Source organism: Neofelis nebulosa, chromosome 16 (genome assembly GCF_028018385.1).
Source record: "Neofelis nebulosa isolate mNeoNeb1 chromosome 16, mNeoNeb1.pri, whole genome shotgun sequence".
NCBI lineage: Eukaryota > Metazoa > Chordata > Mammalia > Carnivora > Felidae > Neofelis > Neofelis nebulosa.
In genome coordinates, this window is record NC_080797.1 from 28,835,178 (window position 1) to 28,859,296 (window position 24,119).

At 55.4% G+C, this 24,119-nt stretch overlaps 1 protein-coding gene across 2 annotated transcripts; it reads right to left on the minus strand.

Annotated features, from left to right (window-relative positions):
• Positions 1–890: 890 nt before the first annotated feature.
• On the minus strand, positions 891–22,647 carry KCNH6 (potassium voltage-gated channel subfamily H member 6). 2 transcript variants are annotated; one of them, XM_058703919.1, is made up of 13 exons: positions 22,321–22,647; positions 21,284–21,514; positions 16,019–16,180; positions 15,711–15,916; positions 11,881–12,306; positions 10,260–10,659; positions 9,009–9,208; positions 8,573–8,825; positions 5,258–5,451; positions 3,648–3,732; positions 2,915–3,083; positions 2,003–2,189; positions 891–1,724 (listed from the first exon to the last, which is right to left on the minus strand). In XM_058703919.1, exons 1-13 carry the CDS (start codon positions 22,394–22,396, stop codon positions 1,440–1,442), a joined length of 2,874 nt encoding a protein of 957 aa, XP_058559902.1. In that variant the 5' UTR covers positions 22,397–22,647; the 3' UTR covers positions 891–1,439. The 2 variants fall into 2 exon arrangements, with proteins under 2 accessions (XP_058559902.1, XP_058559903.1); XM_058703920.1 differs by lacking the exons at positions 891–1,724; positions 2,003–2,189 and having other exon boundaries at positions 2,964–3,083; positions 3,648–3,728.
• Positions 22,648–24,119: the final 1,472 nt, after the last annotated feature.

Genomic DNA, 24,119 nt, shown 5'->3' on the forward strand with positions numbered 1-24,119 from the left:
AGCACTGGGTGTTGTATGGAAACCAATTTGACAATAAGTTTCATATATTAAAAATAAATAAATAAATAAATAAATAAATAAATAAATAAATAAATAAATTGGTATAAATAAAGCAGTTTATACAGTATCAATATTCACAATGCACTGGAAATAACATGTTTGCAACTATTTAAACTTATCAATGAGATACTTAAAATGTTAACTTAAAATGTGGTGGGCGGGGGATTAATTTTCAAAATTCTTTCAAGGAGTACCAAAAAAGGACGGAAGGCCAGTGGCCAGGTACTTTTTGGACAACAGCCCATCTCATTGGAGTAGTTAACTGCAGAGTTCTCAAGCCAGACCATCTGGGTAGAAATTGCTTCCTTTGTTAGGTAAGATTCTTTTTTCTTTTTAATCAGAGTATAAGTTACACATAGAAATGCACCTATTTTCACAATCTGATATACACGTATGTAAACAGCTCCTAGATCAGGAAGCAAAACAGTACTAGCACCCCAGAAGTCCCCCGCACGCTTGGGTGAATTTCTTAGCCTCTCTCTGCTTCTGATTTCTCATCTCTAAAATGGGGCTAATAGTACCAACCCCACAGGGTTGTTGTGAGGCTTCAATGAAGTAATGTCTGCAGAGCAGTCGGCAGGGACTTGGCACAGGGGGAGCACTATGGACATGTCATGGTTCTTGATGGTGACCAAGTCAGAGACTCTCTGTTTCCCTTTACCCCAGCCTGGCAAAAAGCCCCGTGCTCCTGGGGCTACTGAACCCAGCAGAGCGCTTTCCGGTCCCCCCCACACAAATCCTTGTGAAAGGGACTTGGAGAAGACCACAGCTGTTGGAGTCGCAGCACAGTCAAGGACCTGATGACCCTCAGGTAAGTAACACACCCAGCCTAACATGAAATGCGCAGACTTTATTAGCTGTGAGACATTCCACTGCCCGCTAGAGTCCCAAAGGTCATCATAGAACCATGAGGGGCAGAGCGGCTGGGGGCTGGAACTCTGTGCTCTGATGTGTCCACTACAGAGGACACTTTCATCTCCAGTCGGTTTACAGGCTCTTGGCGGGAGGTCTCACTAACCTCCGGTCCTGGTCCGTGAAGCGGTGTATAGTTCTGAGCCGTAAGGAGTAAGCTTCTCACACAGATCAGAAACTTCTCCTTTTTTCACCGACCTCTCTGTCCTGTAAGCTGCCTCCACCCCTGAGCCTCACCCACCCTCCACGAGGCCTACCGTCTAAATAGGGCCCTGGAGGAGTCTGGGAAGGTCCTGACCATCTTCACCCATGCCATCGTGGGTCACCTGGGTTGGCAGTTTGTAGCTATACTAGAAGAATGAATGGTTTTCAGAGGCCAATTTGGCAGCTGTCTGCCTCCCCTAAATCTTTAACTTTCACCCACCTTCAATCCCCTCATATTATCTCTATCTTGGGGTTCAGTGGCTCTAACTCCTGGCCAACCCAGGATCTGAGCCATGTCTCTGAAACTCCAGCTGCTTAGGGACGGGGCCAAGGCGTTCAGGAAGGGAGGGAAAACGGGGACCACAGATGAGTCCCTGTACCTCCAGGGGATGCAGAGGTGAGGCTAGGGGTGACAGAAGCCCCTCAGGCTGCTCCTGTTCCAGGGACAGTGTGAGAATTTTGTCTGTTGCCATGACCAGGGGAGGCACCCTGGAGGAGGAGTTCTTTCGCTTCGGCCTACACTTGTTCAAGTCACCACAGCCTGGGACCTGGGAAGGGCAAGAGAGGGGGAGGACACCAGCTTCAGGGATGGGAACTGGCAGAAGCTGTGTCCCATTGCCCTTGCCCCGGCTGCGGGGTCTATAGTCACAAACTGGGCTTTTCCACTACCTGTCCAGGCTCCTTGTCTGTGACTCAAAACATAAAAGAGGACAGCAGAACCCATGGCTGCTCTCAGAGCACAGAGGCCGTGGGCCTGATGTCACAGTGAGAAGAAGACGTGTAGTTGCCTCCAGAAAAGGCCCTGGGGATCCCAACACTTGCTCACCTGTGCAGGGGGCAGACCACCCTGGGGCAGCCTAGTTCCCGGACTCTGAGTGGCTGAGGCCACGGGAAACAAGGCCAAGTCATTGGAGGCAGGGGCTCCTAGAATGTAGCCCGTGTGGCCCTGGGGCAGGGGCTGCTGAAGGAGCTGTAGGATGCGGCTGAGGTCTGAGGACATGCGGGACTCCAACCTGCCAGACAGAACCCCACAGTCAGGGTCAGGGTCAGGGTCAGGGTCAAGACAAGGGAGAGCTGTTCAGGTCCCGAGAGCAGCTCTGGATTTTGTAGCCTGCGTGCCATTCCTGCTGGATGGAACGGCACCCTGGGACCTACCTGAAACTATTTCCCTGGTACACTCCGCAGGCCCTGCTGAAATTTCCCTTAGCACGTCCCTGACTTCAATAACGACAGTGACCAGGCACTGTGCACACATCATTTTGTCCTCATAAGGAAGCTTTGATATGGGTATTCTGATTATCCCCATTTCATGAAAAGCCAAATGGAGGCTCAGAGTGCTTAAGTAACTTGTCCACACTCTTGCTGGTAAGTTGCAGAGCCAGGCTTGGAGTTCAGGACCATACTGCCCAAGCCCTCACTCTACCACCACGGTCCTGCCATCCACAGCCCACATGCCCTCTCCAAGGGACTATGGAATTTGTTTCTGTACCAGGTTATTCCCCTATTCTAAGAAGGCTTCCTTGCCTGTTCTGCGGTTTGCTAGGACAAGCCATCCAAGGAACCAGGCTTAGTGACTTAGGGATGGGGAGGCCTGCAACTAAAGAGGGCTAGCCATTCTAAAACTCGCAGGGCACTCAGTGTGATGTCCCTGAGCCACCAAGAGGGGGCACTCGTGCCTAGCCCACTGCTGGCTGTGCTCTCTGCAGCCACCCCCATTCTGGTCCCAAAGGGCACTCACCTGTTCATCTGGGCCTGAAGCTGCTCCAGCCTGGAGCCTAGCTCCCGAGGCCAGCAGTCTGGGTCTCCCTGAGGGTTTGGGGGGCTGTCCCTTGGCCTTGGGGGCATTTGATGCAGCAACTCAGGCCAGAGGCCAGATGCATCTGAGATGCTCAGAGAAGGGGCTGCAGCTGCAGGAGGGAAAGGGAAGACTGAGCTTCCGTCTAGCTGATTCCGCAGACCTGACCAGAGCCCATCTTCTTCCCCTACCTGTCCTGGGAACACAGGTTAGGAGAAGTGGATCTCTTTACCTGAGTGCCCTGGAGTACAAGGTCCTGTCCCCACAGAGGTGGGACTTCCAGGTTCCAGAAGGCTGTAGCCCTGGGAAGGGGGCTGGAACCCCAGCTTGGGGGAGGCGGGGCTGGCTGGGTGGGGACATTCCAGCCCTGGCCTCACTGTCCAAGGAGCTGCAGTCCAGCGAGTCCCCTGGAGCTTCTATGTGAAACCCCATTGGGCTGGCCTGTATCCACCCCGGGGGACAGCCCCCATTCAGGCTCTGAGGACCCAGGGGGAGGAAGGAGACAAGGGTCTCTATCACTGAGCCTAGAGAGGGAGCCCCTCTCCTCTCATCAAGGGGCTGGGGAGACCTCTCCCAAGATGAGGCAAATTGGGAAGGACATGAAAAGGGGAAGGAGGCTGGGCAGGGGCTTCAGGCTGGGGCGAGGCAGACACTGGTGGCAGATGGCTTTGCTCACCTGACTGGTTGTCACTGAGGAAGAAGCCTTGGTGGTCCTGGCTGCCTGGAGCTGGTTGGGGTGATGACTGGAGACCCCCGCCTGCCTTGTGGGGAACAAGAGCATCAAGTAACAGGTACCAAAGCTGGGACAGGGCCTCTTTGTTCTCCCCTGCACCCCCTCCTGAGGCCCTTGCGACAACTAGGTGAGAAAGTGGTGACAGGTGGCTGGGTTCCCCCTGAGGCTCCAGGCAGCTTCCTACAGGTTCTCTCCTGCATGGGTGGGCAGGAGACAAACAGAGGCTTGGAGATGAGCAAACGCCCCTACAGAGTCTTGGAAGAGGCCACCTTGAGCAGCAAAATTTGGTGGTGGGGGCATACAGAGGAGGTGTTCTTGCAGTCCTCCCTTTCCTGAATGCCCTGGTGCTGCTGTCCACAGCTTGGGCTACTGGGGAGTTCCCTCCAAGGAGACTGGGTCTGGAATCCCCAATCTATCCAGGAGGTACCCTCAGCAGCACCCTTGGCAGACCACCCTCTTGGCACCATGAGACTTAGGGGTGGGATGCCCAGGGGCAACAGATGCCCCAGGCCATGGAGACCACATCCCTCTTGCCCGGTCTCCAGCCACTGAGCACTCGGGCCACCTGATGGCTCCGAGTGGCTAGGGCCCCCAAGGCAGCATCCTTACAAGATGTCCCCTAGACCAGATCAGGTGGGAAGAAGAGAGGCTGGGGGAGGGGAGACTAGCAGAAGGGACAGGGTGAGGAAGGCTGTCCATGGCAAGAAAACCTGCCTCAGCATCATCCTCCAGATGCTGTGCATGGGGCCTGAGCCAGCAGAGCCCCTGCTCCTGAGGCTGGGGGTGGGAGGCTAAGCTCCAGGAGGCCTCCGCCACTGTTGCCCCCGTCAGGCACAACGGCCCCCTCCTTCCCACTAGCTGACTCCAAGCCCCCTCCTCCATACAGTCACTTCCGGACACTTCCAGTCCGGCTGTCCCACTCCTTGGTAACCCTGAGCTCCACAGACATTTGGTCTCCCCACACACCCTCGTGACTTCCTTGGTTATTTAACTATGTAACTCTTTATTTTCTCTGAGTTGTTATAATCTTCTCCACTGAGTGATAAGCTTAAGAGGAGAGGCTCTTCCACTTGTTTACACCCCTGGGACCTAGGGGTGGCAGACACCCCTTCTTCCAGCTTGGTGCCATGGGGTGCCTGGGTTGTGGAGTCGCACAAACTTGAGTCTACATTTTGGCTCTGTCATTGACTATGTGGTGGTATGGCTTTGGTCAATTTATCATCCTCTCTGACCCTTAGCTTTCTCATCTGGGAAGTGGGGAAAATAACACTAAGTGCAAGGAGAAGACTGAAAGAGATCATGTACAAGAAGCCCAGTGCTTAGCATGGGGTTGGTGCTTGATAATTGGTAGCTATCATCATACTTAGCATTATGTTGGCCATGGCAGGCACAGAAGAAATTGTGGTGAAGGACGCAGGATGGGGTTGAAAGGAAGGGAGGTGGTCAGATGGGTCCCCTCCGGCCAGGCAGGCCAAGTGCTCAGCAGCCTCCACTCCCCATTACCAGCTGGCCGAGGACCGCTACCCACCCTGGCCCGCCCAGCCCAGACTCACGTCCCGCAGGTTGAAGGTGACTTCCAGCTTACTCCAGAAGCTGTCTGCAAACGCAGGGTACATGTCCAGCACCTCCAGCAGGTCTGCCCGCTGGATCTTGTGCAGGTCACAGTAGGTCAGGGCCCGCACATCTGCACTGGACTTGCCAGGCCGGGCATGAAGGCTAATGGGCTCCCCAAAGATGTCGTTCTTTCCTGCCAGCCAGAGGGGCAGGGGGTCTCTCCAGGGTCTGGCTCCAAGCTCTCTTCTGAAGAGCCTCCCTGAGGGCCCCTTGGCCGTGAACTCCTCCCCACCCCCTCCCCCCAACCTTAGGGATCCTGCCAGGCTTTGGCTTGGTGCTCAGGGATCAAGCTCTAGGGACAAGGTTGGATGTGCTGGCCGGGGTTCGGGGGGTGGGAGTTGTATGCAAAAGCTGCCTTTCCTTTGTTCTCTGACCTCTGCAGAGGCCACATACCCTCCCAACATGTGGGTCCCTTGCCTCAATCTTCTGGCCTCCTAGGACCACCCTCTGTCAGAGTCCCTCTCCTATTTCCCGTGGTTTGTGGCACTGCCCCTATCCACCCCCCTGCTCCCCAACTCCAGGAGACAGTGGGCAGGAAGAGACACTAAAGGTCCCTACTCAAACTTTTCCTCTCTCCTTAGCCTGGTGGTACTGCAAGAGGGCAGGGAACCCAGGGCCAGGGGCACCCAGCTCCCCCAGGGCAAGGCCTGAGGCCTCTGTCTCTTTGTGTTCCCACTCCCTACTGTGGGGCCACATAACCAGCATGGCCCTGGCAGAGCATGCCTGAGAAAGTCACTTCCCCTTTCTGGACCCCAGTGTTCTTATCTCTAAAATAAGTATAACTGTATCTGTCTCGCCCCACTGGACTGTCCAGAGGCACAGACGTGATGCTTGAGAAAATGCCTCAAATAGCAAGAGGCACCAGGCAGATTGATACAACGCATTGGGACAGACGGATGTCCCAGGGTAGACATAGGCTGGTGATACTTGGGGCATGTGGCAAAGATATTGGGCCCTCCTGGTGTCAGGGCCACTGTGCTGGCCACAGTGAATGGGCATGAATAAGATGCTGTCCCACCCACAAGGAGCCCCCAAATCCCTACAAGTCAGGCACATAAGCAACCAATTAGTTTACAGATGATCTATAGAGCCTTAGAACAGGGAGAACCAAGAGGTAAGGGGCTGAGGAGGGGGGAGGGGCTACCAAGAGTGGTAGGGGCAAGGAGGAGGGGCTTACAGAGGAAGTGAAGTGGGGGCTGGGTTGTGACGATGAGGCTGGCTGGGCCCCCAGCAGGAAGGCCATCAGAGCAGAAGAAACAGCTGTGTGGTCACAGCTGGCTGGCAGAGAGCCTAGGGCCGGGGTACCAGGGACCATGATTGCTTTGACGTCCACTCCCCCACAGGAAAGTCCAGCCCCTCAGCCTGGCGATACCAACCAGAAACGCTAATGGTTTGCATGGACAATGATAGATGGAAGCCAAGACCTGTTGCCCACGAGAACAGGATCAAAGGTCATTCACAGAGGAGGGGGACTGAGGCCCAGAGAGGGAAGGGACTCACCAGAGTCACATATGAAACCCATAAGCACAAAATCTGGGCAACATTATAAAATGATGGTTATCCAGTAGATGAAGGATTATGATCTAATGTTCATTTCCACTCAGGACAAAATAAGAGGATTTCAGGTCTCTAACTGAAACTTAAAATGGACTGGCTTCTTAATTATTAAATAGAATTATTGTCCTTCTCATGTGGATGAAACTTCTAAGGTAGGCTGGAAGTGAGGGAAGGTCTCACAGAGGAACCCATGTCTGGAGCCCAGCCTTGAAGGATGACTGGGGTCTTCCAGGCAGGTGTTCCAGGAAGAGTGGCAGCACGTGCAAAGGCAGGGAAGTGTGACAGGGACGGCAGTAGAGAACTAGAAGTAGTTTGTATGGCTGGAGCGTGAAGTACCGGGGGAGGGTGGCAGGATTTAGGGTGGCCAGACTGGGGAGGACTATGCATGCTGTCATCAGGGGTTTACATGGGTCTTAGGGGTCATGGGGAGCCATGGGAAGATTTTGAGCAGAGGAGGAGTATGCGCAGATGTGAATTTCAGGTCACTGGCAGAAGATCAAAGATGAGCTATGGGGGTAGTCCAGATTCAGGGACACAGGAAAAGGAAGGACATGGTGAGGGCTGGAGCCAGGCAGGGACAAGGAGACAGGTGTAGTGTGGGAGACAGGTGTAGGACACAGAGGTATTAATGAGGGGAACAAACAGGAGTCTGTGGCTGCCTGCATGGTGGGGGTGGGGCAGGAAAGGAGAAGAGTGCTCCCTTGGTTGACTCCCAGGTCTCTAGCCCCAGCAATGGATGGTTCAACAGTGATGGAGATTCTGAAGGAGCAGCTTCTGGGGAAAGATAATGATTTCAGACTGAGACATGTTGTTTGGTGTGTCTATGGAATATAGGGTGGCTATACCCAGGAAGGAATGGAATATTCTGTTCTAAGGAGAGATTGGGGTCAGAACAGAGCTCTGGGGGGGCCTGTGGCATATATGAGGCTGAGAGCATGGGAGCAAGGAGGTAGTTCAGGAGAGGGTGGAGGGTGAAGAAAAGAAAGCAGAGCCCGCACTTGGTGAACACTAGTCGAGGGCAGGCCAAAGGGAGAGGACTAAACAGAGGAATTGGGCGGGGCGGGGGGGGGTGCTGTCCAGTGGGGTGGGAGGAGAGCCCAGCCACAGAGACCAAAGGAGGGAGAGGCTGACATCCTGATCAGGGTCTTGGGGTGGGCTAACATCAGGGAGAAGGCAAGGAAGATGAGAATCATCTCAGAGAGGTGAAGTAACCTGCCCAAGGTCACATGGTTGGTAAGTGGCAGAGGCCGTGTGGGCCCCAAATCTGTCCCCTGTCCAATGCTCATCTCATTCCTGCAAAGTGTCCAGCTGTCCCTGTAGCTGCAGTGAATGAGCTTGGGGTCCTCCCTCCACCCAAGCCAAACCTTTGCCCTCTCACACTGAGCTCCCCAAAAGTGGAAGAAGGTAAGAGCCTTCCTGGACTTCGGAGTTAGATGCATAGCCCTTGAATCCCTGTTTGGCCACTTGCCAATATGACCTCTCTGAGCCTCTACTCCCCTATCAGGAAAATGGAACCTATGGTAGGGGTTTGTTTTAAGGATCCGGTGAGCTGGGCGTAAAGCTCTCTGTTGCTCATGCTTACATGGCAGGCCGGTAAAAGGTGCCACCATCATCATTAGGAATGGAGTAGTCCAGGCAGGACATGGCTAGTTCCCCTACACCCACCCTACCGGTCTGGCCCTTCCTGCCTGACCCACCTAGGATGGCCACGACCACGTCGTCACGCAAGATCTCGATGGAACCTCGGGAGATGAAGTAGAGCGTGGAGAGCACATCGCCGAGGTGCACCAGCGTGTCCCCAGGCGGTGCGTGCGTGGTCTTGAACTTGACCGCCAGCGCGCGCAGGCAGCCCTTGCTGGCGCCGCGGAAGGCTGGGCAGTGCTGCAGCAGCGCGCGGTGCAGGTGCAGGCAGATGTCGGCCTGCAGGCACTCAGGGAAGCCCTTCAGCACCTGCGAGGGGGGCGGCCGCGTCCAGGGTAGTGCCGCTGGGCTTGGGGCTGGGGGAACGGGGTGGGGAGGGGTCTGGGGACGCCCCGTGCCCGCGGGTCCTTGGCCTCCCCTGGGACACTTAGCAGGAGCTGGGACTGGAGCTGGATCGCCTGCCCCACCCGAGGCAGGGCGGCGGGCTCTCACCGCGTTCATGTCAATGCCGTTGGTGTAGGACCAGGCGTGCTGGAAGTACTCTTCCAGGCGCTGCCGCAGCGGGTTGGGGATCTGGTGGAAGCGGATGAACTCCTTGACTCGCAGCATCTGCGTGTGGTAGCGGGCAGTGCCGGAGTACAGACGCTGGATGATGGCAGACACGTTGCCAAAGATGCTGGCGTACATGAGGGCTGGAGTGAGGCAGCGGGGGTGCAGGGAATGAGCTCCTCCACACCCCCATCGGGCCATCGCACCCCAGGGCATGCTCCACACCTCCTTCTCCCTAGGAGCCCTCTGATCAGGGGCCCCTCTGTCTAGGGCCAAGTCAGAAGTGCCCAAAACAGCGCCAGGGCACACGAGGGACAAAGGCCCCCGGGCTTCCTGCCGTCCTCCCTCTGTCCTGTGTCTCTTGGCATCTTGCTGGGCCCAGAGGCCAAACTCCTGAGAACTAGGGCAATGGTTTTTTTTTTTTTTTTTTTTTTTTTTTAGTACAGATTTGTTTTCTCCTTCAGGTTGTAGAAAAGCATAATAAAGGGAAAACTCTTCGTCTCTGTTTTCACCCATTTTTTTTTTTCTCGTTGTTTTTGTTTCTCTGGGCTTTCACATCTTTAAATACTCTGAACATGACAACTTAATCTACGTGTAAACTTCCACACTGCCTCTTGTGTTCCTAGACCCAGTGTCTTAGGAAGCAGGCAACACAGTGCAGAGCCTGGGAACATACACAGCCAGAGGAGCTGGCCCCCTGGGATGAAATTGGGTCTCTGTGTAACCCCTGGAAAGTTAGGACCTTCAGGTTCTTGGTCTGTAAACTGGGCTCGTAATATAGCCCCCCATAGGCTAGTGATGAAAACAAAATGTGCACCTTTGATAGGCACTTAGAAAAGTGCCTGACAGGGCAGCTGGCTTCCCGGTGTGTGACCTGTGCTAAGAAGGGCCCTGCTCGGTTCCATGCTCTGCTGTCACCATTCTTGAAATCTTAAAGACTTTTTAAATAAACGGCCCTACATTTTCATTTTGTTCTGGGCCCTGCAAATCATGTAAGCTGGTCCTGGTCCCTGGCACATAGCAAGGGCTTGTAAGGGTGTTAAGTTTCATGCATGGTAGAGGCACCTATGCAAAATTGCACTGTGCTCTGTGCTTAGTATTTGCCCATCGCACCCAATGTTACTGTATTATGGCTCATTACAAGACTGAAACTTGAATGCCATGGGTCAGGCCCAGGCATGAGGGGCCACTCACAGCCGATGAGCATGACGCAGATAGAGAAGACCTTCTCAGAGTTGGTGTTGGGGGAGACATTGCCGAAGCCCACGCTGGTAAGGCTGCTGAAGGTGAAGTACAGGGCCGTGACATACTTGTCCTGCACTGAGGGGCCAGAGGCTGGGTCGCTGCCATTGTAGCGCTTGCCAAGCTGGGCGCCCAGGCTGTCCAGCCAGCCGATCTTGGGCTCCAGGTAGGGCCGCTCCACGTTGCCGATGGCATACCAGATGCAGGCCAGCCAGTGTGCAATGAGTGCGAAGGTGCACATGAGCAGGAAAAGCACGGCCGCTCCATACTCAGAGTAGCGGTCCAGCTTCCGTGCCACACGCACCAGCCGCAGCAACCTCGCCGTTTTCAGCAGCCCGATCAGGGTTGTGGTCTGGCGGGGCAGGAAGGGGGTCATGGGGCCAAGGGTCAGCCCTTGAAAGGCTGCACCTAGGACCACACTTGTTTACTTGGGCATATGGTCACACAGTCATTCAACAAACACTTATGGAGAACCTGCTCTGGGCTCTTGGCCGGTGAAGCACAGTGCAGGACCTTAAGGAGCATTCAGCCTAAAGCTCAAAACAGTGTTATAGTTGCTCGGACAGAAGTCCAGGGGAGCGCAGAGAAAAGGGAGATCAATTCTGCAGGTGCAGGGCAGGGGAGGCTTCATAGAGGAGGTGACACATGAGCTAAATCTTGAGTGATGAGGCTGAGTCTGCAGGCGGACAGGAGGGAGAGTGAAAGGCATTCTAGGCACAGGGAACAGAATGAGCCAAGCAAGGCATGGGGGTGTCAAATGGCACAGCCCACGTGGAAAGCCAAGTGCAGTGCTGCTGCCTGGAGTGCATAGCAGAAGATGGTGCAGTGATGAGGAATGAGCCTGGAAGGTGTGCACGGGCTGCTCCCACGGGCCTCAAGGTCCCAAATGAGCTTGGTTTTATTCCAAGCCATCGGGGAGCCGTGGAATGTTCTGCAGACAGTGTCAGATGAGTGATCTTGAACTGGTCCTGGCTTCTGTGTGGAAGGGTGAGGCTGGCAGGTGAGGCTGGCAAAGGGTGGGTGTGGGAGCAGGGAGTCATGATGGATACCTCTACTCCAGCTGGACAGGCTGTTGGTGGGGGGGTGACTGGAACAGAATGGAAAGTTCATTCCAAGGAGGTGGGGCAAAAGGGGGGACTAGAAGCTATGAGAAGAGCCTGCAAATAAGAGCCTGCAAATACCTTCATGTCAGCTATGGGGAGCCAGTGGGCATAGTGGAGGGTCAGGGGGTCAGAGGGGGGTCAGGCTGCCTTGTGGGAGCAGCCCATAGCTTCCCTTTCCAACTCCAGGGTAAGTAGAAGCCAGCATGAGGGCATGTGAGGTGGCTGCCCATCCCAGAAGGGGCAGAATTCTGGAGCATAGGGAGGGCATCCAGGCCTAGGGCACAGCCTTGTCTGGTCGTTCTCCAGGGCTGGGAGATGACACATGTCCTAGGCCGCCTTCCCACCTCCACCTGCTTTGGCAAAGGCACCCCATACCAGATACTCTCATGCCAGGGCTGTGGGGCTGGGAGGCCCGAGGGCTGGGGCACAGGGGACGGCCACAGCAGATGGCCTGAATGGGGTTTGCTCACCTCATCAGAGCCGGTGCGGAAGATGAGAAGGTCAAATGGGATGGCAGCCACCATGTCAATGAGGAACCAGCCCTTGAAGTAGTGGATGGCAATGCGGCGAGGGTGGCTGACCACCTCGTCATTGGTGTTGACATAGGTGGTGCGGAAGTTGATGACGATGTCCACAACGAACATGATGTCTACGATGAGGTCCACCACAGTGAGTGGACTGCAGGTGTAGCCGCAGTCCATGCGTTGAGATTCATCCTGGTCGCTGAGCAGGAAAGCGGCCGAGTAGGGCGTGAAGATTGCTGTGTAGATGACCAGCAGCAGGATGAGCCAGTCCCACACGGCCTTGAAGGGGCTATAGTGCAGGAGGGTCCCGCGGTGGATGCGTGGCGCCTGCAGCTTGTACTCCGGCAGCACGTCCGCGCCCAGGGACAGAACCTGGGGGTGGGGGCCATAGGGCAGTCAGCAGGGTGTCCACTGCTCGTGAGACAGGCCTGGGAGGGATGAAGACTTAGGGGTGAGGCCTGGGAAGGAGGCTGTGGGAGAGGGTAGGTGAAGAGGGCTGTGGAGGACAGAGGGGATGAAGCAAAGATGGGATAGAGTGTGTATGAGGCAAACGCATAAGGGGACAGGTGTATTGGGAGGAAGTGGGCTACAAGAGGGGGGTTGCAGCTCTGTTGCATAGTGACCCCAGGTTCAAAGCTCACCAATTCCCTCACAAACAGCCGTCCTCAAGTGGAGACAGGGCTAGGGGAGGGGTGAGGGGAGGGAGGGGGATTTAGGCTCAGGATCATTTGTGGTCATGTTCCAGAGAAGAGCCTAAATTGAGGGGGTAGCTGGGGGGTCTGATCCTCTTTGGTGGGTTTGGGAGGTTCCCAGTGGCCAAGATTCCTGATGGGAACAAGTCACTCCCAGAATAGCCTCTTCATTCCTGAAGACCTTGTGGAGCCTAGACCAGCGAGGGCCCTCCTTGGGGCCCACTTGCAAAGCCTTCATGGAAAGAGTCAAACTTGGGGGCGTGTAGCTAATCTGAGCCTTTGACAGGTCCTGGGCACCAGGGAGGTCCGACTATTTTGCACATGTCCAAGGGGGGTTTGTATGAGAGAGAGAGTGAGAGCTAGAGAGAGAGAGAGAGAGAGAGAGAGAAAGCATGAGCAGAGGAGAAGGGCAAAGAGAGAGAGAATCCCAAGCAAACTCCATGCTCAACGCAGGGCTTGACCCCACAACCCTGGGACCATGACCCGAGCAGAAATCAAGAGTTGGACACTCAAGCAACAGAGCCACCCAGCCTCCCCCAAGAGGGTTTTGATCATTACTTTCAGATGAGCCCCCTCTGCTCTGCCCCTCCCAACCCTGCCTCAGAGCTTACGGTCAACGTAGGGTCACCAGGCCCAGCCCAACAGACCCAAGCTCTACCCAGCTACCCATCACAAGAAACAGCTGGGGCATCAAGAAGGGCATGCGTTTTGAAGCCAGGCCTCCCAGGTTGATCTCAGGTCTGACATTGCTCTAAGTCTCAGGGCAAATTTTATGGCCTCTATGTGCCTTAGTTCCCTCATCAGCAAAAAGGATAGCAAAGGACAACCAACTCCTTAGCATCGTGATTAAATGAGATGGCACATCTCCAAGGCACGTGCTGATCTATGAGGATTCCTCCTCCCTGCTCATCCTGTGTCAGGCACTGCCCCAACAAGGATGGAACCTGAGGGGTGTCCCACTGACCCCTCCACCACCGCTGGATAGGCACTGGCAGATGTCTCTGGTTTGAGAAAATCTGCAATGTAAGGTTCTGACCTTGCAAACGAGACCAATTAACAGATGATGTCACCATAAGGAAGATCCATCAAAGGGCTGTTTTCACCTTGTGGGTCCCTGATTAGCCATCTAAATCCCTAGAAGGGGTCACAGTGTCCCCACCCTACAGTGACCCCCTGCTCCGCCTTCAGTCCTGAGCTCCTATTCTGCCTCTCAGGAAGCCTCCTCTCACCCTCTTTCTTGATTTTTCCCTTTGTCCCCTGTAAACACCCCTGAACACACAGCTATTCTCCACTGAACAATAGGCCATCTTATATGCTCCACTTAGTCCACATGGAGGCTCAGCTGAAGGGAATGACCTCAGTCAACTGAGCTGAATGAGCATTGAGAGCTTGGGTCGTTAAGCCACTCCTCTCCTTCCCTGGCTGCTCAAGACCACACCAAGATGGAACAGCAAAGCATAGGGCTTGTCCCAGGGCAGCACAGATTCAGAAGGTCGGGGGTGGGTGACAAGAGTATGTCCACTTCCTTAGGCCCCCAGACAGAGGTGTCATCCCCCCATCACACAGACTCCGTGCTTTCCCATTGCCCCTGAAGCCAGCATGAGGACAGTTCCCAGTGTTGCCCAGAGCTGCAGGGTCCTCAGGATGTAGGAACTCAGGTATGAGGTCCCAGCTCTCTGAGCCCTGGTTGAGGCCAGAGTGACTCTTCTGCTCTGGGTCCCTGCCAGCTCCCTCCCCTGAGCACTGTCGGACGCCTCCCACCTTAGGGCCCATATAGGGGAGTGAGTAAAGCCAAGACTAGTTGGGGCGGGGTGGGGGGGCAGGATAGGAGCAGTGGGTTGGGTGGGGCAGGGACCACAGTCCCCAGCCAGGCCTGTCAGTCTTCATGGGCAGCTCTCCAGTCTACCAGCCCCCACAACCCCTGTGCCAACTTGAGAGCCCTGAGGTGAGTGGCCAGGTGGAGTCCCTCATAGTTGGGCCACTGGGCCACCCTGCCTGACCTCTGCGGGCCTGACCCTGCAGCTTGTGGTACTTCCTTCTCCAGGGTTCTGAGTGTGGGGAGGGGCTGGGTCACAGGGAGTTTCCATCCCACCTGCTCCCTCACAGGCTGTGATTCAGGCAAAAGGGGGCAGGGAGGAAAAAGAACTGCTCCCATCCCTCGTGAAGCCAAAGCCTCCCAGAAATTTGGGTGCAGGCCCTCCCTGCCCCCCATGACCTACACTTCCTTGCTCAGCCCTGGCCTAGCCCCACTTGATGCCTCCTGGGGACTGTACTACTCAATGTCAAAAGGTCCAATTCTCTGCACATGAGAGCTCTGGGACCCAGAAAGGGCACAAGGTCCCTTGTCCAAGGTCACACAGCAAGTCAGTGTCAGGACTCTGGTCATCTGAACCTCAGGCAGGGCTTTTGCATTTCCTTCTAGGATGGTTAGGTGGGGATTGGAGCCTCAGGCCCTATGCAAAGGGACATGGGGGTCAGCTGAAACAGAGAACTCAGGGAGGTTTGCCTTGGGCTGGCCAAGGAGGGGCTGAAGGGGAGGGAGGCATTCAGGGCCTGATCTCCAGGAAGCTGTTCAAAGAGAGCTAAAGATGCCAGGGCCATCTCCCCTCTGCTTGGATTGTAGGAGGCTCCTGCTGTGTGTTGGGAGGTGGGGGAATAGGGGCAGGAGTAGGGCTGGGGCCTCCCTCCATCCTTCCTCCTCTTTCCCTCTCAGAGTGGCGCTGACACTTCTCTCCGCTTCTCCTTCTCTGTGACTGGCAGAGCCTTGGACAGGCCCCCCTGGTAGCCTGTGTATTCCCCCATCCCAGGCTCCTCCAGACCTAAGATGTGGCACTATTCACAGGCCCTGCTGACTCTGACCTCCTCATGCTCCACCACCTGGATGGTGGCCTCAGGGTAGGCCTTTAGGTCTAAGAAATCAGACCCCAGCAGGACAGGAGGCCTGGGGCTCAGACCAGACCCCTGGGGACTGGCCAAGCTGACTGCCTCTGCCACTCCCAGCCCCAGAGGAGCCCAGACCCCAAGCCTGAGAAGGGACCTTCAAGACCCAGCACGGCCCCGCCCACCCTGCCCTGTGGCCCGCACCTGGGTGACCTTCTCGGTGACGTTCTGGGTCCGCTCCACCACCTTGTGTGGTGCGATGATCTCAATCTCTGTCGTGGAGCCCGAGCGGTGCTTCTCCAGGTTGAACTCCACAAAGTTGAGCGTGAACTGCGGGATCTGGCTGATGGTCCTGTACTTGACCCTGCCCGTGCCAGGACCCTGTGCACCTGGCCTGCCATGAGAGCCCTCTGAAACCAGGCCCAGGGTCAGAGCCGTCCAGGCCAGGGGACCAGCTGCCCCACTGGGGGCCCCCATTCACCCCTCCCACCACTACCTGCACCCCACCTTACCGGAGCCCAGGAAGCTCTGGGACAGCAGGCACTGGGACAGGCTGCGGCGCTGGCTTTTGGCCAGGAGCTGGGCCAGATCCTCGAAGTTGAGAATGAACATGATTACGGCTCCCTCCTCGTTCTTCACAGGTACCACGTCCACCAGGCATCGGAAGCTGGAGGCTGCAAACACCATCGGGAGGGGTCACAGAAAGGATCTTCTCCGGCAGTAACCTGGCCAGGGGAAGCCAGGGAGGGGGCTGGGTTGAGGTCAAGTTAAGGGCAGCCACGGGGTGAGGAGGCCTGGACTATTGGGCAGAGGGTTGGTGATGCTGTCTAGCAGGTGTTGTACCCACAGGCCAGAGGTGGGGAGAGCAGCTTAGCTGCTCATTAGGAGATAATGTAGCATCGGGCCCAAGTCCACACTCAGCCCTCAGCTCAGGGCTTAACCTTGAGGTTTGCTTCTGTTGTAATTAAAGCTGAGCAGATGGGGTGGATTAAGTGGGGAGGTGAGGTCGGGCATTCTACCCCCACGTAGCTCTGGCCGACCCTGGGTTCAGCTCCCACATTCCTGTCCCACAAAGATGCCGCCCACACCCCATGCTGGAAGGAACTCGCTGTTGAGAACACACTAAGTGCTGTGTCCTGAGTCAGTTGGCACTTTAGGCCTCAAGATCCATAGTGGTGGCTAGTGGAGCCTCAGGGGGCAGATATAGACCCCCATTCTGCAGAGCCTGGGGTTCTGAGAAACTGACTGGCTAGTGCTGGAAGGGGACATGGAGTGGGGTTCCAAGCACACAACAGCTCTCAGCACACAACAGCTGGGGCAAGGGAAGGGACTGGTCCAGGATGAGGACACTGGAGTGAAGGCCAGGCTGCTGCCCCAGGACTCAAAGGCACTTGGGGTCCCTAGGCAGAGATGCTGGGACTGGGGAGCAGGCAGGGCAGTGACCTGGGGTCTGGAGAGGGAGAGAGATTGCAGGGTGGGGGCAGGCCAGGACCCACTCTCCCGCCCTCTTGGGCAGCTTAGACCTAGCCATTGACCACTGTTCCTCTTTCTTAGCTTCAGGGTCTCCCATCCACATAGGTGGGTGGGACAAATCAAAGCTAAGTCAGCCACACACCCCCAGAGCCCAGCTTATGGGCTGAGTGGGTAGGTGGATGTCCCATAAGCCCCCTCTCCATGGTACCCAGTGGTCCCATGTCCCTCAGCTCAAACTGTTGGTAGGTATCAGGCCCAAAGGGCAAGATACTAAGGGGCAGGGGCCTCAAGTAACTATGCAAATCAGAAGGCAGAGCTGCCATCCCTTGAGGGCAGGTTTGCATTTGTCTCATTTTTGAGGGGTCAGCACCAGTCCCAGGTGCTGTTTGTTGAGTGAGTGAATAAAAGAATGTGTAAATGTGAGTGGGTGGGAGGCTGGTTGGCAGGAACGTTGCTACTTTGGGGTCCATTAGAATCGCTCATCCCCCAAAGCGCCTCCTCTACTATCAGTGCAGCTGAGCCGCCCTCATCCTCCCTCCCACCTTCCTCTCCGGGAGCAGGAATCTCCTGGATCAGATTCCCGGACTCCCAGGCACCAAGCAGCCATCTGCCAGCTGCTGCACTGGGCCCCGGGGGAGACATCCACACCGAGGAGAGGCCACCCACCTGCCTCTGTGACCACTCCTGGGCTCACAGTGCTCTAGGCTCTGTGGCCCAGACCAGAACTGGGTACTCTTGTCAGCCGGGGACATGGAGGGGCTTGGACACAGGGACCTAGCCAGGAAGTCTCCTTGGCCGGTGGTCTGAGACACTCCCCCCAAGGCTAGATTGTCTCTTCGCTCTCTGGCACTACAGAGATTTTGCCTGGCAGAGGGCAGAGAGAAGGCAGCACTGGGCAGAGGATCAGGGCCTCCAGGCTCTCTATGCTGCTGGGGGCTGTCAAGGCCCCATCTTCAAGTGGCTGGACTGATCCACTGATGCTATCTTTGGAAAACTGAGGCTGGGAACAGACCAAAGACCCATCATAGCAGTGAGGGCTACATGGGAGCTGTGCATGGCACCCCATGCCCAGCCTTCAATCTTGCTGCCTGTAGGGTGGGCAGAGACAGGAGGCTGTGAGGATTTGGCAAGTTCAGAGCATCCTTTCCCCCCATCCCTAGGCTGTCCTTGCTCACAAATAACTGTGTCTGGGCGACCAGAAGTGGGTGAGTGTGACACCCCCGTTGTGCCCAGGAATGGCAGTGTCCCTGTGCTCTTGTCCCATTGCTGGAGGAGGAGCCACAGTCTCTGCCTCGTTCTCCCTTCCGAGGGCTCCTCCCAGTGCCCACCTCTTCTCTGACCAAGTGCAGCAGATTTGTCTGCCCCCTGGTTCATAGTCCTTCTCTCTGCTCTTCTCTGCCTTTTGGATTGCTCCTTCCTTCAGTTTCTCATTGTTCCAACCCCCTCCCCCTCCCAGCCCTTGCCCCTGTTCTGCACAGTCTCCTTGCTGTCTATCACCCCCATCTCTTTATGCCCACACCACCCAGGGTGGCAGTGAGCCTTCAGGGAGGAGCTGGTGCTACAGAATGCTGCCACTAAGAGGGTGGCTGGTGAGGGCGGACTCCTGCTTGGTGCTTCTGGTCTTCATGGGTAAGTATGTGGAAAACATTGAGGCCTCTAACCTCAGCCCTTGCCCTCTCCTCCTCATTGAGAGCTGAGGACTGGAGGAGCCCCAGGCATCCTCTAGTGTGGCTTGGAGATTAGGAAACTCTCTGGTGTGGGGAAGAGGACCTGACAAGGCAGGCAGGGCTGGGCTCCTCTCTTAAGTGCCCAGTGGGGGCAGGGGTGGAGGTGGGAGAGATGTAGTGCTCTCCATCTCTCCCTCCAGACTCTCATTAGTTCCAGTCTTGTGACCATCCCCATTCCTCCTTATCTGTTAGGCTCTTACTTTTCCTAGTAAAGGCAGATGGAGGAAGATCCAGGTTCTCAGGGGTCTCTGAGCCCTATCTCATGCGATAATTTTGCCAAGTGCCCTGGCTTCTTTGAGTCCAATTTTGTGCAGCTGTATCATGTGGAGATAAATGGACACAGACCTTTCATTTTGACTTGGAGAACTGTCAGTGGATTACCCTTTTAGAGGAAAAGAGGATTATAAATAAACCAGCTAGAGTTCTGTTCAGGACCCTTTTTCACCTCGCTGGAGTCAGGGGGAGGGAGTAGGAAGAGATACTGACTTGGGTAGGGAAGAAATCACCATTAAGATGCCAGTCAGCAGGACTAAAGGATATATGTGAATATGATAAAAAAGAATCATGTGGTCAGATTGGACCATAAGGTGAACATAAGTTATCTGGGTACTACATCGTTTCCTTAGGGTAATGCAGGCCAAGAAGCTCTTTTTTTCTGGGTTTCAGGCCAATCTCGGGCAAGTCCACGTAGTCAAAGGCTTGGGTAACAGGACAGAGAAGGGCTTAGGGTTGGGTGGGGTAGACTGGGGGCATAAGGTATGTGGTAATGTTCCATTTTCACTGAGGGCCAGCCTCCAAGACTGGGTCCTGGGGTCTCTTCTGATAGCTGGAGGACCCCAGCAGTGTTCTGAAAACCCGAGTCCTGATCTCAGAGGGCTGATACTTGGTCTTGATCTTTGCCCCCTGCCCAGGAACATGCAGTGTGCTGAAGAGACCCTAGGAGACCTGATCTGATGTCCTTGGGAATCTGAGAACAGCCTATATACCACTCTAGGGCCCAGGTAGAGCTCTGGGGTCAAAGACAAGGACCTGTTGTCTCTCCCCCTCCCCCCATTTCCTGCGGTCCTATCCTGTTCCCTGGGGACCCTTCTCACTCCCCTGACTGTCACCTCCTCCCTGAAATGATGTGAGGAGGTGAGGTCACAGCTTTTAAAAATATTCTGACTTCATTAACCCTGTGAGTGCTACCAAAGTTAGCCAGATTCTTCCTAGTCCCCTAATCACTACCCCTGCATCTGTTTGGTTGGTAGCAGCAGTAGACAGCTAGGGGGACAGCCAGGATCTGCCCACAAAGCACCCTGGAAGCCCTTAAACGCAAACATACACACACACACACACACACACACACACACTCGCATGTGCACTCATGTTCACACTTACATTCATGCTCCATATACACCCCAGGCCCTTGGAACCCAGGCTCTCAGTACCCTTCAGTCCCAATCCAAAGGAACATGTCCCTTGTCTATACTCAGATGGCCCTCATGCCTGCCTTTTCCAGATGTCCTGCAGTTGGAGTAGAGGCAGTTGGGGTCCTTTTTCCCCTCTAGGTATTACAGACAACAAATATCTCGAGTAAAAAAAAATCCAGACTTGGGTTCTGGCCCCAGGTTGGATCCCAGCAGTAGGATCTTGGGCAACTCCCCCCTTTTTTCTTGGGCTTTGGTTTCTTCATCCATGAAATGAAGGGATTTATCTAAGCCAGTGGTTCCTAAATTTGGCAGAACATCAGAACCGCCCAGGAGATTTTTCCAAATGCACCTGCTTTGGCCTCAACTCACGCCTCTGAGTCAGCCTCTCTCTAGGGAAGGTGTGTTTTGGAAAACATGCCCCAGGTAATTCTAACGCAGAACCAGGTTGAGGGGGGCATTAATCCAAGTGATTTCCAAGGGAATTTCAGGATCCTAGTTCCCACTCATCTCTCCCTTCCTTCCTGCCCACTGTCTCTGAGGTCCTAGGGGGAAGGTCTTAAAGGGCTGCAGAGCTCTGTTCTCAGCCCCTCCCCGTGGTTCTGTTCTGCTTGCAATAAACATGGGCTGGCAGTGACATCCCAAACTGGATGAACCTCTGGGTCAGGACAAACTGCAGGACCTATCTCTCTAAGGATCTGGGGCTGAGTGAGCCGGGTCTACTGTTTCCCAGTCAGCAGCACCCAAGCCTTGACTGCCAACAGAGGCCTTGAGGGGGTGACTCCTCCCCTAATCCCCAGAGCAGACGGAGATGAGGAAAGGTTAATTTTCGTTCCAGCTGCCTGACAGCTGGGGCTGACAGTGACAGAGTGGGCGACCAGGAGACTGGGGACATGGGGGAGGGATGGTGGAGCGGGAGGCCCTGCCTGGGGTGAGGACCAGTCAGTGAGTCAGCCTGGTCTCCAGCTTCTGAAAAGGACCTCAGAAGGCACTGAAATCAATGCCCATTGCTTCCTCCTGCAGATGAGGAAACTGAGGAACAGAGAGGAGACAGGATTTGTCCCAGCCCTTTGGTCCCTGGGTCAGTGGCCTCCCAGTTGGCCACTCTGGCTGAACAAGAGAAGGACAGAGTCTGCCTTGCAGAACCCATGGCCCAAGGGAGCCTCACCATCTTTGCGGTAGTAGAGGATGTCCACCTTGCACTCCTCTGTCCCCAGTAGGGCCTGCGCTAGACGGGACATGGCACTGCGTGGGGTATTGGGGCCTGTGAGGAAGTCGCAGGTGCACGGTCGCTGCATCACCTCCACTCGGGAGTAGCCAAAGAGTTCACAGAAGCCGTCGTTGCAGTAAATGATGGCACAGTTCTCCATCTGAGCATTGGCGATCAGGAACTTCCGACCTGGGGTGGGATGTGGGAAGCCCATGGCAACCAAGATTGGGCAGCAGGGAGGAAAAGATCATAGGGATTCTTGACAGCGGTGAGGGGGTGTCTAGATGGGGGGAGCAGAGGAGTGACCAGAATGAGGTAGAGGAGAAGTGAGGTCTGGTGGGGGTGGGAAGACTTAGGTGGCTAGAGTCATGGGGGGAAGGTCATGGGACTTTGAAAGTAATGAGGGGGGTGGTTCAGATAGGGGATCAGAACAGTGACCAGAGAAGTTGGGGAGGGGGAGTCAGGCCTGGGGATGGTGGGGAGACCAGGGCAGGAATGGGGTCAGTGAAGGAGGAAAGAGGCCCAAGGCTTCCTGGAGTCAGCGCAGGGAGTCAGGAAGAAGGAGTAGGGATGTGACCAGATAGGCCCCAGGCCTGAAGAGAGCTCTTAGAAAGATTAGAGTGGTTACACCCAAGAGGCAAAAAGGAGGGAGTCAAGGAAACTTCTGGAGGAAGTGTGCGGGGGGGGCGGGGAGGAGGGGTGTCAGGAGGAAGAAGAAGGACAGTGATAGAAGGGGAAGTCAGCGCTTGGGGTACCAAGAAACCAACTCAGGGGAGGAGGGTGGGGCTGCAGTCTGCCCCTCCTGCTTCAAAAGAGAGAGTGGTATTGAGGCAAGTGGAAATCTCTGGAACAGAAGGTGTCCGGGGACATTAGAGCATTCAGCATCAGTACCCCGCTCCCCCCCCCTCCATTTGAAGTAAGTAAAGGGGTCCCGCCACTCCTGCCACAGAACCAGGACTTCAGATCTTTCCCCCCACCTCAACGCACAGACTCACTCTGGCCCTCGAACTTGCGGATGATGGTGTCCAGGTACGTGTTTTGGGGCGCGACGTGGCCCCTGCGGACAGGCATCTTTTGGCCGCGGCCTCTCCCCGGAGCCACCAGTGCCCCGGCTCCCTGCGTCTCCGTCTGTCTTCGGGCTCAGCGGCGTCCGGTTCCGGGTGGGTGCCTCCTCCGGGGAGGGTCGCGGGGCTCCGTGCCCTGCCTGCCCGCCTGCGTCTACCCTCCCCTGCCCTGCACAGCCCTCCCTGACCGACCGCGGCCGTACCTCACTCCCTCTGCTCCCGCCCCGGAGCTGTCCGCGCCGCGGTGCTGAAAGAAGTAGCGCGGCGGCGGGGCGGAGTTCGCGGGGCGGGGGCAACCTCTCCCGGACCCGACGGGGCAGGGGCGGGGCCTTGACTCCTAGGGGGTGGAGCTGGGCAGAAGTGCCGAGCCAGGAATGCGGTCAGGGCTCCTCTCAGGAGCTTCTTTCTGCTCCTGTCCCACTGGCCAATGGCCTCAACCCCGCTCCGACCCTCTCCCAATACCGGTACCGAAGGGCAGTCAGGACGTTGCTGGGCCAAGTCTTTCAGGTAGAAGGTGGGGAGTGGGGGAGCAGAAGGAGCTATTATAGCCCTCTTAACACGACCTTGCTAAGTGCCCAATCCCAGTGTCCATGCAGAGCTCCTAAGTGGCAAGCTTAACGTGGCCCTGGCCCTGGGATAATGAGGTAGGAGTGCATATGAAGGTGTACAAAAAAAAAAAATAATAATAATAATACAATAAGGTACCTTCTTCAGGGACCTGAGAGCTCTTAGCATACAGGCACTGCTTGGGAGGAGAATAGATTTAAAACCACCTATTAGCAAGTGACCACTGATAAAAGTGTCTGAGTACTGATTGAAAATGAATACACTAGAAGAGCAGATGGGGATGGGGTGAGGTTTATTGAAAGAGGTTTCTTGGAGAGGAGAGAGAGAGAAAGGGATCACTGTTCACTGAGCATCTCAGTGGTCTTGGAACTTTGCAGAGTATCCAATGACCAGTTTTGAGTCAGGCCTTCGAAGGCAAACATTCAAATGGGCATACACCTTAGGCAAAGGCCCATGGTGGAATCAGTGCAAAGGGACTGAGCTGGGGCATAGAAGGGGTGAAGTTTGGACAAAAGGTGAATTGATAAAGACCCTCAGATGCCATTTTGAACATCTAGATTTAACTGATGGACAACCAAGTTCTTGAGCAGTTAGACACGAAGGAAGTATTTCAGTGAAAGAAACTTTACAATGGCGGGTGGGGGAGAGAGGATGGACAAGGAGGCTCAGTGAGGTTTTCGCTGGAGTCCAGATGAGAGGCTTGGAGTCCTAGGCTGGGTGTGCCTTTGCCACGTAGAGCCACAATGCCTGATGGGGGCCTTGTTGGCCACTGTGGCTGGAGAATGGGAGGGCTGCAAGTGTGGCCTCCTAGTGGGGCAGAGTTGTCCTGGCTGCCCCTTGTGTGGGGGTGCAGGCTGACTGTGTAGGAAAGGTGGGGCTGTTTCTCATGAACTCAGAGCAGGATGCTGAGCTCTGAGGAGAAACTTAGAGCTTTCTCAAGTCTTACAGTTTCCAAGTCTTCTATGTTCTATGGCCTGTGCCACCTAAAGATGTTATGCAGGGGCACACTCCTGATGGGTGTCCTGCCCTTACGGTGCTAACAGCTAATAATGGGAACAAATAAGGACATCATAGCACAGCAAAGTAAGAGCAGTGACAGAGGCATCAAACAAAAGTGCTATGGAGCCTGGATTTGGAGCAGTACTTTGTTGGGCTCAGCCAGA

Bases quoted from the DNA above. Each gene is read 5' to 3' on its own strand.
- KCNH6 (XM_058703919.1), bottom strand. From the start codon at position 22,396: ATGCCTGTCCGCAGGGGCCACGTCGCGCCCCAAAACACGTACCTGGAC. The intron at 16,181-21,283 runs GTGAGGCTCCCT...TGGTGTTTGCAG, and splicing joins CCTCTACTACCGCAAAGATG to CCTCCAGCTTCCGATGCCTG. The intron at 10,660-11,880 runs GTGAGCAAACCC...CTGCCCCGCCAG, and splicing joins TCCGCACCGGCTCTGATGAG to ACCACAACCCTGATCGGGCT.